The sequence below is a fragment of the Macaca nemestrina genome, chromosome 19 (genome assembly GCF_043159975.1).
Source record: "Macaca nemestrina isolate mMacNem1 chromosome 19, mMacNem.hap1, whole genome shotgun sequence".
Lineage (NCBI taxonomy): Eukaryota > Metazoa > Chordata > Mammalia > Primates > Cercopithecidae > Macaca > Macaca nemestrina.
In genome coordinates, this window is record NC_092143.1 from 68,651,979 (window position 1) to 68,670,404 (window position 18,426).

The 18,426-nt window shown below is 50.3% G+C and overlaps 2 protein-coding genes across 8 annotated transcripts in view; one reads left to right on the forward strand and one right to left on the reverse strand.

Annotated features, from left to right (window-relative positions):
• Positions 1–2,475, forward strand: part of LOC105464930 (transmembrane protein 241) — a 160,092-nt gene extending 157,617 nt beyond the window's left edge. The window contains exon 15 of the mRNA XM_071085540.1: positions 1,016–2,475. Within this exon, the coding sequence (XP_070941641.1) occupies positions 1,016–1,019 (4 nt within the window). The 3' untranslated portion in view covers positions 1,020–2,475. The remainder of the gene's footprint in view (positions 1–1,015) is intronic.
• A 6,295-nt stretch (positions 2,476–8,770) lies between these two features.
• LOC105464978 (Cdk5 and Abl enzyme substrate 1) overlaps positions 8,771–18,426 on the reverse strand; it is a 127,434-nt gene continuing 117,778 nt past the window's right edge. For 6 of the 7 annotated variants that reach the window (XM_071085541.1, XM_024787746.2, XM_071085544.1 and 3 more), the window contains 3 exons: positions 16,372–16,478; positions 15,501–15,708; positions 8,771–12,241 (listed from right to left, as the gene is read on the reverse strand). In XM_071085541.1, coding sequence (XP_070941642.1) covers positions 12,101–12,241; positions 15,501–15,708; positions 16,372–16,478 — 456 coding nt within the window. In that variant the 3' untranslated portion in view covers positions 8,771–12,100. The remainder of the gene's footprint in view (positions 12,242–15,500; positions 15,709–16,371; positions 16,479–18,426) is intronic. The other variant, XR_011617024.1, reaches the window with a different exon arrangement.

An 18,426-nucleotide genomic window follows, 5' to 3' on the forward strand; every position in this document is an offset into this window, starting at 1 on the left:
CTGTCTCTACAAACAATTTTAAAACTAGCCAGGCGTGGTGGTGTGTACCTGTGTAGTCCCAGCTACTCGGGAGGCTGAGGCAGGAGGATCACTTGAGCCCAGGAGGTTGAGGCTGCAGTGAGCTGTGATTGTGCCACTGCACTCTGGCCTGGGTAACCGAGTGAGACCTCGTCTCAATAAATTATATAAAATGGAAAGGTAATTTAATCCCCTCAAAGGTTTGTTGAAACAATTAAATGGAAAAAACTTACAGTAATGTATGTATGTACGTGTGGTGCTTAGCATACCGGCACACAGTAAACAAGCAGTAAACCTTACTGTTATCCTTATGACCATCAACAAGCAGCGCTCTCCACAGTGACTGGCTCTGGGTGGCAGGAGACTTGCGGTGTCTGAGTAAATGGAATGTGACCGTGAGGCAAATGACTTTAACATCCATTAGCACTTCCATATCTAAGTGAGTGTGGAATATGTCATCACCCCAGAAGTCCTCATTCATTCAGGAGGTCGCAGAACAGAGCGATTGCATTCTCTAGACCTTCATAAGCACCAGTCTCAGACAGCTCTCTGTAACTAGGGAAGTTACAGTTTCCCATGCTGGTTCACTTTCCCTGTCTCCACAACAATTATTCCAAACACTTTTTACTCTTCAAACTCCCTTTCTGTTTTTGCCCTTCTCCTCCCTCCATGTAGACGGGCCTCCCCTCTTTCTTCAAGGGAAACTGAAAGCTGTCAGGTGAGCTCATTCACTGTCTCAGTGTCGTCCACACACACCTGCCCACGTTTGCGCTTCTCTTCCCTTCTTTTTGCAGCTGAGGAGTATTTTCTCTTCAACTTAACATTTATCCCTCTGATTCTGCGCATTCGGATTCCAACGCCTGCCTTCTCAGAAACCCAGGGATCTCTCTCTGTTGGCTGTTTCACCTTTTCCGTCTCTACTGGCTTGAAGCACCCTCAAGTCTTTCCCATTTAAAATCGACAACAAAACAAAAACGTGGCTTCTTTCTTCATCCAGTTGATCTAAGCTGGCTCTCCTCGTGTTGTCATCAGCACACGCATTGGCAAGAAAAAGCCAGGCGGATTGAGGCTCACCGGTGTCATGGAGAAGAACGTAGCTTGGGCAGTGTTTCAGAGCTGGGAAGACAAGGGCAGAATCTCTCCCAGATTGGAAGTTTGGTCTGAGGTGAGTCTTTCTATGTGGGATGTAGGACTGGGTAACCATCAGGATTCGAAAGTCTAGGATTGGTGGAAACTGCAGAGGGTCCAACATTTCAAGTGCAAACTATCTGTGGACACTGTGCATTGAGGAATGGGGGAAGTTTCTGTAGTCAATAATCAAACCGTGTGTTGGGAGACAGTCCCAAAGAGGAATGAAATGCTAATGAAGACAGTGGTAGAGCAAAGTCAGGTTCGTGTAGGCAGTCAGGTATGGTTTCGCTTCTCTGTGTCCTGGCTGAGTGCGAGGGTAAAAGATTTTGGTTCTTAGCTTCTGATTTCTTTCCTAGCTCCTTCCTCTTATTCACAACCTATAGTCTGAGCTGAACTTGAGAGGGGCGTGGGGCTTGGCAGTGTGTTATAGACACCCTGAAATTCACCTGCAACCTCCAGTGGTGTCCTGAGGTCATGTGGGCGCTGGACACCTGAAGAGACCAAGGGTGGTGTCAGTGAAGAAGGTGGCAGAATCTTAGACCAGGAATGAGGTGAGGCCACATTGCTTCTCACAAAACTGCCCCCGGTTCCTCAAGTCATCAGCCAGGGGCAGCCTCATTTTCAGCCGGGCTCTGGTTTAGAGCGCTCACTCACTGTGGGGCAGCAGCAGCGCAATCAGCTTCTTCTGTGTCAGGCCCCACGCAGATGCGGTTTCGGGCGAGTATGGGCACAGCTCTACCTCTGTGGTCTGTTGGTTGGATGCTCTGCCCTGGAGTGCGGGGCCTAGGCTTGGTGGGGACACAGACCAGCAGGCCAGGCAGCCCACCAGCCCCTCATCAGCGAACCAGGAGTCACTCCCTGAGCCCCGGCGTGGGAGCCTCTCTGGGGGAGGAGGGAGAGGGAGGGAATCCAACAGGTTGCTCTGCAGGACGAGTGTCACTGAGGGGGCTCCAGGGGCCACCTTTGAGGACAGCTGTCCAGGTGAGCTGGCCAGGCGACCTTGTCGTCACCGAGGAAGCCTCAAGGCCACAGGGGCCTCATAATCACCCCATTGAGCGGCTCAAGTAAGCCCCTGGGGGAATTTGGTTTCAAGGAAGCAGAAAAACACCTGAAGTCCATTTGTTGGCTGAGGACTGTGAGGCCCCCTGATTGAAGAGACCATCGTGCCTCTTCAAGAATATCACCGGTCCCAGCTCCTGCATTCCCTGGGTTGTCACCGACACTCTGCCTGAGCAGTGGGGACAAGAAAGGAATGGAATCTGAATGTATTTTATGGTCCCATTTGGCCCTAGACACCACCTACCTGTGCTCCAATCTGTTTCTCTATAAAGCAGGATTTTTTTTTTTTTTTTTTTTTTTTGGTAAGAATTAAGTTCAATGGAGGTAAAAATAATAATTGTTTCCATCTATTTTTTTTTTTTTTTTTTTTTTTTTTTGAGACGGAGTCTCACGCTGTTGCCCAGGCTGAAGTGCAGTGGCGCGATCTCGGCTCACTGCAAGCTCCGCCTCCCCGGTTCCCGCCATTCTCCTGCCTCAGCCTCCTGAGTAGCTGGGACTACAGGCGCCCGCCACCGCGCCCGGCTAATTTTTTGTATTTTTAGTAGAGACGGGGTTTCACTGTGGTCTCGATCTCCTGACCTTGTGATCCGCCCGCCTCGGCCTCCCAAAGTGCTGGGATTACAGGCTTGAGCCACCGCGCCCAGCCTGTTTCCATCTATTGAGTGCCTACTGTATGCCAGGCCCTGGGCCAGGGGTTTACTATTCCATCTTCCAGAGCCCCTCTGATAGGAGGTACTATGACCCCAAGCAGGCATGGGCTGGCCAGTGGCTTGCATAAGGCCACACGGTCTGCCTAGCTCTGGAACCTGTTCCTGCCTTCCAGGGCCTGACCCTCCTAAGGGTCAGCTGCCCCTGGGCTCCCTAGCGGCCGCTTCTGAGAAATGGTCCCTTCCGGCTGCATATTTTCCCCAAAAACTGTTCCAGCCCCAGGCTTCCCCTGAAGACAGCTTCTGCCACTCTCTCCAACACACACGGGAAAGAAGGGGGCAAAGTAAGCGATTCTCATTTGTGTCTTGTTTTTATTTTATAAATGAAAATGAAAATTGATTTCATGGAGAAGGCAGCTGCCTTAGGGAACATGGTATCTGGCTTAGACACTCGTAGAACAGTATGTGTGCTTCATCAGGGCCTTCTAGATAAGCCTCAGAGGGGATCTGCTTCCTCTTTCTGGAATCCACGGTTTTTAAAACATAATTTATAGCAGGTGGTTCCGGCAGAGTGTGCCATCCACCCTCTCCAGCAGGGAGAGAGATTTCTTTTTGGTCATCTTTTATGATCAGCTTCTGTTCAGATGACCCTCATAAGAGAACCTCCCAAGAACTCCAAAGTCTCAGCGGGGCCACGGCAGCTGTAGGGGTCTGGGCTGGTGGGAAGTGCCCATTGGGCTGCTTCAAGGCATTGGAGCTAAACTTTTTCTTTCCTTTGTTTTTGTTTTGTTTTGTTTTGTTTTTGGAGAGCCATGTGATATTTTTGATTGTTCCTATCCATTCTTGGTGCTTTTGGGGTACGATTCCTCCTGCTTGTTTCCAGAACGCTTTGGAGTTATAGACAACCCCAGATTGCCCGTACTTGATGAGATACCGTTTCCTACTCTGCCAACTGGGTGTATTGGCCAAAGCCACAGCAGGAACTTGATGGCTTGTGCACTGAGGGAAATTGGAGTTCAGTGAAGGAACTGTCCAAGAAGGGGTGGCGAGATCCCAGGACTAGCAGGGCCCCTTGTTTGGGGTGGAGGCTGGGCTGTGGAACACACACCCCTGTTTCTGTTCTCCTCCTGCCCTCTGATTTCTGGTCAGTGTCTCTCCTTCCAGAACCTAACTAGAAGCTGGAGGGCAAGGAAACCTGGCTGCTGGGATCTGCAGAGTCAGCCCTGAGTGAGATGCGGATGTAGCTGGATATTTATCCCCACCCAAATTTCATGTTGAAAAGTAATTCCTGATGTTGGAGGTGTGGCCTGGTGGGAGGTGTTTGGGTCATGGGGGTGGATCCCTCATGAGTGGCTTCGTGCTGTCCTCGCGATAGTGAGTGAATCCTCACGAGATCTGGTTATTTAAAAGTGTAGGCTGGGCACTATGGCTCACGCCTGTGATCCCAGCACCTTGGGAGGCTGAGATGGGAGGATCGCTTGAGCCCACAAGTTTGAAACCAGCCTGAGCAACACAGTGAAACCCCATCTCTACAAAAAATACAAAAATTAGTTGGGCGTAGCTTGATGCACCTGTAATCCCAGCCTATTTGGGAGGCTGAGGTGGGAGAGTCGATAGAGCCTGCAGCAAGCCATGATTACACCCCTGCACTCTACCTGGGCAATAGAGTGAGACCCTGTCTCAAAATAAAAAATGACAGCTGGGCGCGGTGGCTCATGCCTATAATCCCAGCACTTTGGGAGCCCAAGGCAGGCGGATCATGAGGTCAAGAGTTCGAGACCAGCCTGAGCAACATAGTGAAACCCTGTCTCTACTAAAAATACAAAAATTAGCCAGGTGTAGTGGCGCATGCCTGTAATCCCAGCTACTCGGGAGGCTGGGGCAGGAGAATCACTTGAACCCGGGAGGCAGAGGTTGCAGTGAGCCAAGATCGCACCACTGCATTCCAGCCTGGGTGACAGGGTGAGACTCCATCTCAAAAAAAAGAAAAGAAAGAAAGTGTGGCACCTTCCCACCCCTCTTGCTCCTGGTTTGCTGTGTAGCGCGCCTGTTGCCGCTTTGCCTTCTGTCATGAATAAAAGCTCCCTGAGGCTTCTCCAGAAGCTGAGCAGACTCTGGCACCTGCAGAACCATCAGCCAATTAAGCCTCTTTTCTTTGTAAATTACCCAGTCCCAAGCATTTCTTTATAGCAATGCAAGAACGGTCTAGCCCAGATGCTGAGCAGAAAGCTGATTCAGTTGCAGAGAACAATCCGCCCAGTGGGGTAATTAGTTTTGCGATGGCTTGTTTAACTCAACCAGTGTTCATTTGGTGAATTCTGCATACCAGGCTCTGTGATAGGTGCTCGGGTTCATGGTAGCAGAATCTAGTCCTGCCCTGCTGACCCCTTTGGCCTAGAGCAGCAGTTAAGGACATGGAGGTGCTTCTCAGCACACCTGACACATCTGACGAGGGCCTGTGCTCTGCAAGTGGCAGCGAATCAAAGTCTGTCTGTGACATTTGGGGGCTGAGACATGAATAGTCTCAGACAGCTCATAATCCCTGAGCCATTCTTTGTGTGATGTGGCCATCCTTGCCAGCTGACCGCCTGGCCAAGGTATGCTTGGCTTAGCCTTGGAGCAAAACGAATTTGCATTTCCTAGTCACACACTGATTAAAGGGACAGCAGCCAAGGAACGTGCAGAGCTGTAGGGCAAGGAGAATTTGTCTTAATTATAACACATGGTGGAAAATCTACACATGCACCACAAGACACTAGGTGGTGAAACGGTGGTGGACGTGAACACTGGCTGCGTTAAACCTGATTGTGATCTTTTACTCACTTTCAGAAGCCCCTTAGCTTACCTGTTATGGAAGCAAGTTTTCCAAACATTTCGTGTTCTACCAGGGAGCTCAGAGGTGGGCCCCACATCAAATGTGGAGGCCACTCAGACCCGAGAAGACGATGCTATGGATTAGTAACCCAGATCGCTTCTCTTCTGCGGGGAAAGGGCCAGCAGTGGCTGGGAAGGGCGGGGAGAAGGCCCTGTCTAACCGAGGGCATCAGAAGGCCCCCTTTAACTCAAGGCCATCTCTCCAGCATCTGACTCAGCCTGGCTTTGGCCCTCCACCATCTTAGCGGCTCTGTTTCGTTCTAAGTGTGAGGCAGGACAGGTGCTTGGGCTTTGGAATTACACAGAGCTGGATTTGACTCTTGCCGTTTCACTTCATCATCGTGTGTCACTGGCCACCTTATGTCATGTTGCAGAGCCCCAGGTACCTCGTCAATGAAATGGGGTCCAGGATACGAATTGGAGTTTGTTTAAGGGTTAAATAAGGACAGGTGCTTTAGGTGCCCCGCACGGGGCTGGCACATGATATCTGCTTGGTGAATATCGAGTCCTCCCAAGCACCAGCCCCTTGTTGAAGACCGTGTCCAAGGCGTCATCTGCCTACCGCAGTTCACATCTCTGGTTTCTCACTAGCCTGTTCAGGTGCCCTGGTCAGGAGTCCCTGATTTCATTCCCACCCATCTTCTTGCCAAGCACCTAACTTGTCAGTTCTGGTTTCTTGGTCTTCACTTTTGGGACCAAACAATTGCTCCATCTTGGCCTACTTTGGAATCTGTGGACCGGGCTGACTCCTGAGCACTGATTTCCAACCCTGCTGCCTTGGCCTGGGCCATCCTCGGCCCACCTGGGGAATCTGTCTCTGCCCTGGAGCTTCCCTTTCAAGCTTCCACATTGAGCCTCCTCTGGAGAACAGCCTCACGGCATCTAGTGAGGGTGCCTTGCACCTGCCCCCAGCAGGCTCTGCCCGACATCAGGAAGCTCACAGAACCCGGTGGAAGAAACATTTCATAAACGCTAGGTGGACCTCAATGAATGTCAGTCCAAGCAAACTGGAGGTCTGCCCATTTGTGACGTCCCCAAGGTCACAGCTCTGTAGTCCCCAGCTACAGTAGAGAATTGTGCTCCAGTGCTGTTGGGAGCCCTGACTTGCCACCATCCCAACCCTCTATCTGTGGGTCCTGGGAACCTGGAATCCAGGCCTCATCTGAGCAGTGACCTTAACCTGCGGCTGCTAGGATGCACTGTAAGTTAGCTCTGTACTTGGGACCACTATGTTAGCTGTTGCTCAGTCCAGTTTACGTCTTTTTGGCTTTGTGCATCCAAAAACATTGTTAGATGAAGCAGCTAGGTAGACACATGTTAAAACAACCTCAGAAGCTGGCATTATTCTTTTTGGTATTAAAGAAAAAAATCCAGATTTTTGTCTGTACCTTTCTCTTTCTTAGACAGTTTTATGTCTTATGCTAATACGGAGGAATGGTGCCTCTCAGACTTTAACAGGCATACAAATCACCAAGGAGGAATGGTCAGACGTAGATTCTGCATCTTTAAGAAGCCCGTAGGTGATGTGAATGCTGCCAATCCTTGGGCCGTGCTCTGAGTAGGAAGATGGTGTGAGAGATGATGGCACGTGGAAGCCCCAGGTTATGGTAGTCTGACATGTGCAACTGTCAACTTTACGATGGTGTGAAAGCATTCCGTAGAAATGTACTTTGAATTTTCATCCTTTCCCAGGCTAGCCATGTGCTGTATGATACCCCTTGGAGATGCTAGGCTGAATCATCTCACATAAAGCCTTTTGTAAGAAAGTGTTGATTACCTCATATAATTTATCGAATACTGTACAGAAGTGTTCTGAGTGTATTTGAGGCAGGAAAGGTTAAGCTGTGATGTTTAGTAGGTTAGATGTACTTTTTTTTTTTTTTTTTCTGAGACAGGGTCTTGTTCCCTTCACCCAGGCTGGAGTGCAGTGGTGCGATCACAGTTCACTGCAGCCTTGACCTCCTGGACTCGGGTGATTCTCCCACCTCAGCCTCCCAAGTAGCTGGGACTATGGGCGTGTACCACCATGCCCAGTTAATTTTTTGTATTTTTAGTAGAGACAGGGTTTTGCCATGTTGCCCAGGCTGGTCTCAAGCAATTCACCCACCTCGGCCTCCCAGAGTGCTGGGATTACAGGTGTGAGCCAATGTGCCCGCCCCAGCCCACCCTTAAAAAAAGAAATAGAGACATGGTCTTGCTCTGTTGCCCAGACTGGAATGCAGTGGCATGATCCTAGCTCACTGCAGCCTTGAACTCCTGGGATCAAGTGATCCTTCTGTCTTAGCCTCCTGAGTAGCTGGAACTACAGGTGCAAGCCACCGCGCCTAGCCGTATTAGGTGTATTGATGCTGTGTAGATGATGTGCCGTCTGAGTCAAGACGCATGTGTGCGAGGAAGCACAGTATTCGCCGGGCATTTCTTTGTGTTTTTGCCAGTCTTAGGTTTGCAGCTTTTCTGGACTATCTATCATGAAGTCTAAAGGGCCCTTTATGGGGTGGGGACTCTTAGATCGCACCCCTTCCCATTCTGGCCTGGGTCCCTTCAGCTGGGCTGTGTGCAGGTGGCAAGAGGACCTTTCCCCTTCACCTGCCATTTTTCTTCTTTTCCAGCTTTGAATCTCAGCTCTGCCTTGCAGCTGCATGACTGGCAGCTGTTTATTGACATTGGTGTTGGTGATGTGATTCCAGGTTTACACTCTTAAATTTACTCCCTGCTCTTGCTGGCCCTCAGCACTGTGCTTACCCAACTGTGCCAATGGCCCCAGGGAGGTGATGTCAGGGCGCGCCCCATCCCCAACCAAAAAAAAAATCCCCCTTGATTTGAAAGATGTCTTTTGTTGCTGAACAGGTAACAAAACCACCCGGCTCAAAGGCACTTCGTTCTTCAGCTTCCCCCCACCCCACCCACTCGAGCTTGCAGCAGGCAGGAAGGCTTCAGGCTCTCAGGAGTCGCAGGAGGCAGCCAGGGCTGGGGAGGGCAGGGGGCTGGCCGTTCAGCACTGAGCCGGAAACGTCTGAGCGAGAGATAAAGAACTCAGCAGCCAGAGTATTCAACAGTTTTATTTGCTGTTGGGGAATGAAGGGAACAGGAAGGAATGACACGGAGGGGAAGGAAGCTGCCGGCTCCCATCACTAAGGGAGGGCACGTGGTACAGAGTGATTTGTGTGAAGCGGCCGCCCCAAGCTGAGCCTGCGGCCGATGACCACAGAAACCCTGGAAGGGAAATCTGTGACCAGAACAACAAAATGCCAAGGAAAACAAAACGCATTTGCATTTGGTAAGAATTTCCTGTTTAAATAGGTTTTATCAGCGGGAAGAAAGGAAAAGTGGTGACTTCTAAGTGTCATTAGGCTGGCCTGGGCTCGGCCCCTGGCGGGGTACAGCAGGGGCTGGGCCACACGCCCTGCTGCCCTTTCCTCCTGGGGGCAGCTGCAGCAGCCTCGAGGCTTGTCCGCTTCCTATCTCTTACCCAACAGTCAGGGCTCACTAGCGTCCGCTTCCTATCCCTTACCCAACAGTCAGGGCTCACTAGCGTCCGCTTCCTATCCCTTACCCAACAGTCAGGGCTCACTAGCGTCCGCTTCCTATCCCTTACCCAACAGTCAGGGCTCACTAGCGTCCGCTTCCTATCCCTTACCCAACAGTCAGGGCTCACTAGCGTCCGCTTCCTATCCCTTACCCAACAGTCAGGGCTCACTAGCGTCCGCTTCCTATCCCTTACCTAACAGTCAGGGCTCACTAGCGGAGTCTGGGCCCCCCAGGCTGGCTCTGCGGAAACGGAATCAGGCAGAACCGGCTGGTATTATCCCAAGGAGTGTGGCTGGGCGGAGTTTCCCCACAGATCTCTGAGTGTGGGGAGGACTGGAGAGGCCTCAAGGCAGTTCTGAGAGGGGGCAGGGCTTACAAGAGGCTGAAGTTGCTCTCTGTGGTGGAGGTCAAAGGGTAAAACCTCAGAGCGAGTCTGCTGCCTGGCCTTCTTGCTTCACAGGCTCAGGCTTCCTCCTCGCCACAGCCCAAGGCTGCGACGTGTCTGGAATGTTCCATGTCACAGGAGTGCCTCCGGCAGTGACCTGCGTCTCTCACCCTCCTCATCTTCCTTTGCCTCTGAAAAGCTCATGTCATGGTTGTGCAAAAGGAGACCTCCTGATAAAATACCTTCTCAGCCCCGACTCCTCTCAAATGAATTAAAACCAACAAAACTGCCCATTCCACAAATCCACAGGCAAGGAGAGTTGAAAATGAAAATGCATCTTTAAAAAATAGTGGACCACTAACTTCATGGGCTTACCTCATAAATCTAAAAACCAAACACATCACCCCAAATCCAAGTAAATTTGCTTGATTTTATCACACAGCAAAGGATTCAGGCTTCTCTCCCCATGTCTGGGCTGGTGGCCTGTGTCATCCCTAGGACGTCCCTCCCCCAACCCCATCCCCCGAAGCTTGGCAGGAAACTCGGGGCAGATGGGCAGTGGGGAGCTCTCTGGGCCGTTTCCAGATACCCAGGCCATTTCTCAGAAAGGCTGTCCCCGTGCAGGCACTGAGGGAGGTGGATGGCTCATCAGAGAGGCAAGGTGACAGACCCCATGTGAGGAAGGCCAAGGGCATTTTGTAGTTCAGGTGATGGAGGCACCTTGAATATTTTCTCAATTTGCTTTATAAACAGCAAGTGCTCTTAAGTATCAGTTGATCTAGTTTTCGATCAGCTAAAGAGACCACAGTAATCATATCCTCTCCCTCCTCCCTCTCCCCACTACCCAAATCACTGTCTTACAACAGTGATTCTGGCCAAGGAAATTTGTTAGCAAAATATTTAGGACTAAACTCAGTGTAATCTAAGATTCTGAAGAAGCCAAGGATTCTGTTTTGGCCCTCACCAGCTGCTGCTTGAATTTCCCCATCCTCCAAGACTGTCAAGAATCTGACAGCTCTGCTAACGGAAGCTGCAGACCCTCGGTTCGGTTCCGTCGCCCTTTCTCTGGGCTGGTGTGTGAAGCTCCGAATCTGTGACCTCACTAGAATCAGTGTGCGCAAGGGGATCAGCAATGCAGGGCAAAGGTGACTGGTGAGACACACGCCTACACAAACGCATACAGGTATACAAAAAGCAACAAGAGTTTAATTCTCTTTTTACATGGCCACAGGCTCTCTTCAGTCAGGGGAACTTCAGCTGGTGCCTCTCTCTTGCAGCTGTGAGGCGACAGTGTGGTGACACGCCTCATGCAGACTGTCCCGGTAAACGAGGACAACTCACCATTAAAATCTTGCATGAACAGCCCTGGGCACGTGGGAATGGTAAGAGCCACCGTCTCCTTAGTCAGCTTAACCACAGCTCCAAACGCAGTTTGTCCCAGCTGGCAAACGCCTCAAACACCAATCATGCGTCGCGCTCCTATTCTGGGGTTTTATAAAACACTTTTATATAGAGATATAGATAGCACAGTAAATGTGCTTATGATGCACTCTAACATAGAGGACAGGAATACACACTGTGGGGCGCCGCCCCAGCCGTCTCCACAGTGGAGAAAGTGCGAGGGTTAAACACGCGTGGTGTGGTGGCAGACGGCAGGAAGTTAGAGCGCCACGCTCCACGCCCTTCCACGCGACTGACTCATCCAACACTCAGAACTCGCCTTCTTTACCCCCTTGGTGGGTAGGAGCAGTAACAAAACAATGTCATTTTTCTAAGGGTGGAGGATGTCAAACTGTCTGGTACCGAGAGAGCAATTCTTATCCAGAAATCATCTAGAAATAATTGCTGAAGGTCAGCCTGGCCCGTGGCCCCAGGCTGAAGGCTGCTCTGTAAAGGGTGGGACTGGCTCTGGGGGGTCTAGGGCTGATGCAGCATCTCTCAGACACTTGTACACTCACACACCCACACGCCCCAGGGCAAAGTGCACTTCCAATGGCTGATACAAAAATAGATTGGCACACCCTTTGACACAAGGAGGTTATCTTCTAAAAGTTTTCCCCCAACTTCTGCAGACTCTCTTCCCCCATATGCTCAAGCCCTTCACACTCCAAGTTGGAACGGATCTGGAGAAGGCCCTGGACCACGCTTGCAAAGTTTGTGAATGCTGGGGAGAAAGACCGGGCTGGGGCAGCTGGCGATTCTCGCTAGTGGACAGAGGACAGGGCCTCTCTGTTCTCAGCACGCACCTCCTCTTCCCTTGTTTGAGGAGTCCATAGCTCATGGCTCCTCTTGGCTACACACCCAAGACTCCTTGGAAAGTTCCTAGTACTGCTTCTCCTCAAACCATGTCGAGAGGAAGAAGTCTGGTATTTTGAGTTCTATTTTTTTCATTTCCAGTAGTAAGTGCTGCTCCACCAAGCTGAGAAGAAACGGTCTTTGGCTCTCCTCGGAGCCGGTGCTAGGAGCTCTGGACCAGGCGTCTGTAGTGGGGCATGACTTCGTGCTCTGGCAAGTGGAGGGCGAATTCCAAGGCCACTAACACTGGGAATTCAAAGGCAATCAGTTCTCGCCTGTTCAGCCGGAACTTCTCTTCCAGTTTCTGCAACAAAATGAAAGAAAATCAAAAGCATGTTCGTTTTGAAATGAAAATCCTAGTCTTTCTGCAACTGCAGCTTCTCTATCCACCAGCCAGGGAGTGCTTAGGAGAAATCCACTTTGGTGAAAGCTCTGTGGAGGAAGAAAGGGAGGCATGGGCTGCGCTTCCTGCCTTCAGTCCTGGTTGTGAAGGGACCACGCCTTTCCCGGGGGCCGCCCGGAACCACACATACATCTTATGACGTCATTTAATCCTCTCAGTAATATGACATGGTTCATGCTCCGTATCTCTATTTCACAGATGAGAAAACAGGCTCCAAGAAGTCAGAGAGCTTAGCCAGGGTCACGTGGGCAGCAAATTACAGCACTAAGATTCCATTCTAACTGGGACTCAAACTCTACCTGTGACAACTAAGTGATTCAGGTTTAAAGACTGAAAATAAAGCAAACCGGTGGTGGTTCACGCCTGTCATCCCAGCACCTTGGGAGGCTGAGGTGGGTGGATCACTTTAGGTCAGGAGTTTGAGACCAGCCTGGCCAACATGGTGAAACCCGGTCTCTACTAAAAATGACAAAAATTAGCCGGGCATGATGGTGGGCGCCTATGATCCCAGCTCTTCCGGAGGCTGAGGCAGGAGACTCACTTGAACCCAGGAGGTGAAGGTTGCAGTGAGTCAAGATCATGCCAGTGAACTCCAGCCTGGGCAACAAAGCAAGATGCTGTTTCAAAAAATAAAATAAAATAAAATAATAAAATAAAGCAAACCGCCCACGACAATAAAAACCATGTGGTAAGTTCAGAAGGGAGTGCACCGATTCTATGTAGTTCAGTCCATTCCTCTTACACACAAGGATCTACCTCCTCGGGAAGTCCCCACTTTCACAGTGCCACTGAGCCTGGTGGCATCTTGCGTGTCCACCCAACTGCAGGGGCTGCTGGAGCTGGAAAAGGAGGAGAACCACCAAGGTGGGGATGGGCAGGGAGGGCCTCTGTTTGCTCAGGCACATTCTGCCTTGGCATAAACCCAGCTTTTATCTTAATAAAGCAAATCCCACGCATAGAGCAGATGTTGATTGCTTTCAGATCATAACTGGGATGAGATCTTGAGTTAGGTTTCTTGCTACTATAAGTGGCTGGTCAAACCATTACTGTTATATTCTGCATCAATAGTGAGGAAGGCCAAGGGCATTTTGTAGTTTAGGAAATGGAGGCACTGTGAATAAGGTAAAGTTGTCAGCTTCTGCTGTGTGGTATATTTATAATTAAATACACCACAAGTATGATTAAATGTGCATATTATTTATAATTTTATAAATATTTGTTACATCTAAAGATTCATTAGTTCTTGGCCAGACAAGATTATAATGACTCATGTCTATAATCCCAGTACTTTGGGAGGTTGAGGTGAAAGGGTAGCTTGAGGCCAGGAGTTCGCGACTAGCCTGGGCAATACAGCAAGACCTGGTCTCTATAAAAAATAAAAAAAATTAGCCAGGTGCTGTGGTGCATGCCTGTAGTTCCAGCTACTTGGGAGGCCGAGGTGGGAGGACTGCTTGAGTCTGGGAGGTGGAGGCTGCAGTGAGCTATGATTGTGCCACTGCACTCCAGCCTGGGTGACCGAGTGAGACCTTGTCTCACAAAACAAACAAACAGAAATCATTAGTTCAGCAGGTATCTGTCTCAGCCTACTGATTCTCAGCTGAGTTGGTCCAGTGTCACTTCTGCGTTCCTGTATTTACTGGATAAACTAGATGATTTTGTACCATTTCTTAAAATCTGTAAAGCACTGACCTAAAGTATACTCTTTTCAACTGGGGAGTACCTACCTTAGTGCCCTTTTGCCTTTTTGCCTTTGCCACTGAAGACAGCTAGACAGTGAGACATATGGGGTATTGACTAAACCACGTCTTTTATTTTCTGTATTCTGATGCTTTGACATCTGGGGCCTTGCTGACTCCGGAGGGACTGCCCTTCCCAGGGCTAGCCAAATCCTCCACAGTGACCCCTTCTGCTTTTCGAATGCAAGCCAACCAATCCAGAGGCCACGTACCCACCACCTCCTCCATGGGCCTCACACTCCGGGCCACTATCCACTTGCCCTTATCACCCCAGGGCCAGGCACCAGACAATTAGGGACAGATGCTAAGCCCCAGAGCCCATCAAAACTATTCAAACTAGCCAATCCCAGACCCACAGACCCTGCCTTACCTATTCCTTTCTGTGAAAACCAGTCAAGACTCCCTCTGCCTCCTGGCCAATCCCAGGGCTTCCATGCACAGCTCCCACAGCATGGCATGCCCCTTGTCACGGGCTGAATGCTTGTGTCCTCCCAGATTCCTATGTGGATGCCCTAATCCTTCACGTGATGGTATTAGGAGGTGGGGCCTCTGGGAGTGATTAGGTCTAGATGGGCTCCTGGCCATGGAGTGGAGGGATTCAGAGCCTTAGGAGAAGAAACCAGAGGGCTTGCTTTTGTCTCTCTCTGCAGTTAAGGATAGGCAAGCGAGCAAGGGGAGGAACCTCACCAGAACCAAAGCAACTGGTCCTTTGACCCTGGACTTCCCAGTCTGCAAAACTATGAGAAATAAATTTGTCATTTCAGCCATCCAGCCTATGGTATTTTGTTATGGCAGCATCAGCCAAGATACTCCTCCTCTTAGGAGCTGTCACACACTATCTTCTCAATGGATCTGTCTTCTGATCAGCTGGCTTTACTGTACCTCAAATTTTCTATTAATACATTGAATTCTAAAATAGGCATTCATGTAGCCATCCAAGGAGATCGATGTTTCCTTGCTTTGGTAGGGCTCTCCTTTAAAAGAAAAGAGGTACCAGCCTGTCAAACTCACGCCTTTCCCCAGAGAGGAGCCAGCCACGGAATTAGGCAGCCAAGGTCTTACTGAAGCAACCTGTTTGACATTAGATGCTCTGTGGGTCACACTGCCTGAGGGAATCCCTCGCAGGTGCAGGGGCTTCTATGGCTGTGGGAATGACTGCATCTCTCAGGGTGTCTGAGAATGGATTTTGAGGGCCAGACCCAATGCCCAATGCTGAGGAGCTTTGGTCTTGTCCAAGTAGATCATCCCTGTGTTCTAAGATAGCCTGAATATTCCCACTACAGGAAAGACCTCACAGCCTTCACCTCAGTTGCTCACTAAGGATCAGAATCCTTCCAGGCGGGGTCACTGACCGAGTCCTTCTGAGACAGGAACCCTGGACTGGAGCGAGTGCTCCTCCAGCCACCAGGACAAAGGCCACTTACATCAATTAAATGCTTGACTTCGTGTTTTTTGAGGTCACTTCCAATTTTGGCTGCTAACAGCACACATGCCCCAGCACACAGCTTCCGGTTCTGTTTGTTGAGCTTCCCCTTGAGGGCGAGCTTTTCGAAGTAGACGAAGGCCATGGCCACTGTGGGCTCCTCAAGGCCACAGTCCTCCTGCGCCAGCTTCCGCATCTCTCGTTTCAGACTGGAGAAAGACAGGCGGGAGGGAACAGTCTTGTGAAAACTTGAGAGTTTCAGGGGACCCCAAAGGAAAAGACTCCCCCATCTTGAAAGCTTTTCTCTTTCCCAGAGGGTGGCCTGGACTGGGATTAAGTCCCTGGGAGTGTGAGGGCTGCATTATGCGTGGGGAGCAGACTTACAGAGCTGGGCTTTGGACTTTCCTCTGTTGGTCAGGTCGTATAGAACATGTTTACTTTTTTCTTTTTCTTTTTTTTGAGATGGAGTCTCACTGTGTTGCCCAGGCTGGAGTGCAGTGGCGCGATCTCGGCTTACCGCAACCTCCACCTCCTGGGTTCAAGCAGTTCTCCTGCCTCAGCCCGAGTAGCTGGGATTACAGGCGCGCACCACCACGCCTGGCTAATTTTTAAATTTTTAGTAGAGACGGGGTTTCACCATGTTGGCCAGGTTGGTCTCAAACTCCTGACCTCAGGTGATCTGCCCACTTCGGCCTCCCAAAGTGCTGGGATTACAGGAGTGAGCCACCGCGCCCAGCTGTCCTTTCTGTTGAACGTGACAATGACTCAATCACTGGAACCACAGGAAGGACCACTGGACAGGTGACAAGCTTACTGTATGTGGTAAGAGGGGTTTGGAGGGAAAGGTCACAGGTAAGCCCAGCCTCCCGTACCTCCTAATTTTGCTGAGCGTCAGCTTAATGTGAGGAAACTTCTCCTTGAAGGTCTCGTTCATGTCCTTCTTGAGATCCGAGGGCTTCACGTAGTCAATCACCGTTGTCTGTAACAGACAGGGGAACACGGATCACTCCTTAAAACAAGGGTTGTATGTAATAATCATGCGCCAACTATGACCAACTTACAACTCCCAAGGCCATGAGCAATGGGAAAACTTGGATTGGAGCTGCGACAAGGGCTCGGCGCGGAGCCTGAAGTGGACTGTGTCTTTCTGGAGGTGAACAGAAAACAAGTCACCACCGTTAGGATGAGGTGACACTTAGGAAAGCCAGCCTGTGGACCATCAGAAGTCAGTGCCCGAGAGGGAGGGGTCCCTGTCAGTTCCCAGGTGTCAGCCTGTTCACACGGTACAGGGTTTAAGCGCGGGGGGCTTAGATGTACACAGACCTGGTGTTCAATCCCTACTTGACCATTCACTAGTCCGACAGCTTTGGGAGACTTAAAATCACCCCAAATCTCAAGTCCCATTTCTGTAAACAAAAACCAGTACAGTGCCTACTTCACACAGCTTTCTGAGAACTGTTCGAGAAGTGCCGTGCACAGTGCCTGGCCTACAGCAAATGCTCAATAAATATTAGCTATTGTTTAGTTTTTTAAATGGTAGTAAAACACACATCACATACAATTTACCATCGTCACCATTTTCAGGCGTACCATTCAGTGGCATTAAGAACACTCACATCGTTGTGCAGCCCTCACCACCTTGGATCCTTGGAGTCCTTTCTGAATACCCTGGTCTTCCTCGCTCCTCTGTACCCTGCACTGTGAACTCGGAATTCAACAGTTTTTTTCTGGGTTTACCCCAGTTCATCTCATCCCTCCTCGAGAGTACACTTGCCAAGGCTGGGTCTTTTTCGGCTGACTACATGCCACAATCTTTTTTTATTTTTTTTTGAGACGGAGTCATGCTGTGTCGCCCAAGTAGTACAGTGGTGCAATCTCGGCTCACTGCAACCTCCACCTCTTGGGTTCAAGTGATTCTCCTGCCTCAGCCTCCCGAGTAGCTGGAACTACAGGCACGTGCCACCACAGCCGGCTAATTTTTGTATTTTTAGTAGATGGGGTTTCGCCATGTTGGCCGGGATCCTCTTGAACTCCTGACTTCAGGTGATCCACCTACCTCTGCCTCCCAAAGTGCTGGGATAAGAGGCATGAGCCACTGTGCCTAGCCTACATTCTATAATCTTAATCATCCAAAGCTCAGGAAAGAAGAAACGACAGATTTTGATGTGAAGGTTGATTCCCTGGATGACTCACGCCTGCAAAGCTCATCAAAGGTTTCCTTAACAGCTCTAATGGAAGTTGGTGGCCTTCTCTGGACACCTCCATTTATAGGACACAGGATTTTAGCGCAGACATGTGGAATGCCTTTGGTGTCAGTTAGTAGGAAGGAGCAGGCAAGCAGCCAGCACATCCCAGTTCAAGTGATCTTGATGGTCCTCTTTGCTTCTCCGGTGAATAAAGGCAAAGCACAGCAATATTAACTCCAACAATACCACCAGACCTGTTCAGAGCCACAGTATTTGGACACTGCTCTCAATGCCAAGGTCCAGCAGAGTGGGCCCCTGTGGCAGCCCTCCAGGACAGGTTTATTTCCCTTCTACTTTTAAGAATGGTCTCCTCTGGGTTGAAGGGGATTAAGATTTCATTTTGGAAACAGGCAGTAGAATGGGGGCTACATGTAACATGCTCACCTCAAGCTGGGAGGGCCCATCAGCCAACCCTCCTGTTTCCCAAGTAATCAGCACCTTCCACCAGCTTCTCAACCCCTCACCCCCCATCCAGCCACCCTGAACTCCCAGAGACAGGCCGCTCCCACTCTTCCTCTACAGAGGAAGGTCATGAGGTTTGCAATGATGTGAGCAGGCTCAAGTAAAGTCATCTGCCTTTGTTGGGGGCCTGGAGCCCCGTGAGCGCCAGCAAGGATATCCTGCTGCTTAACCATCATGCCGATTTTCAGGCTGGGTTCTGTTGAAGTGCCTGTGGGAGGG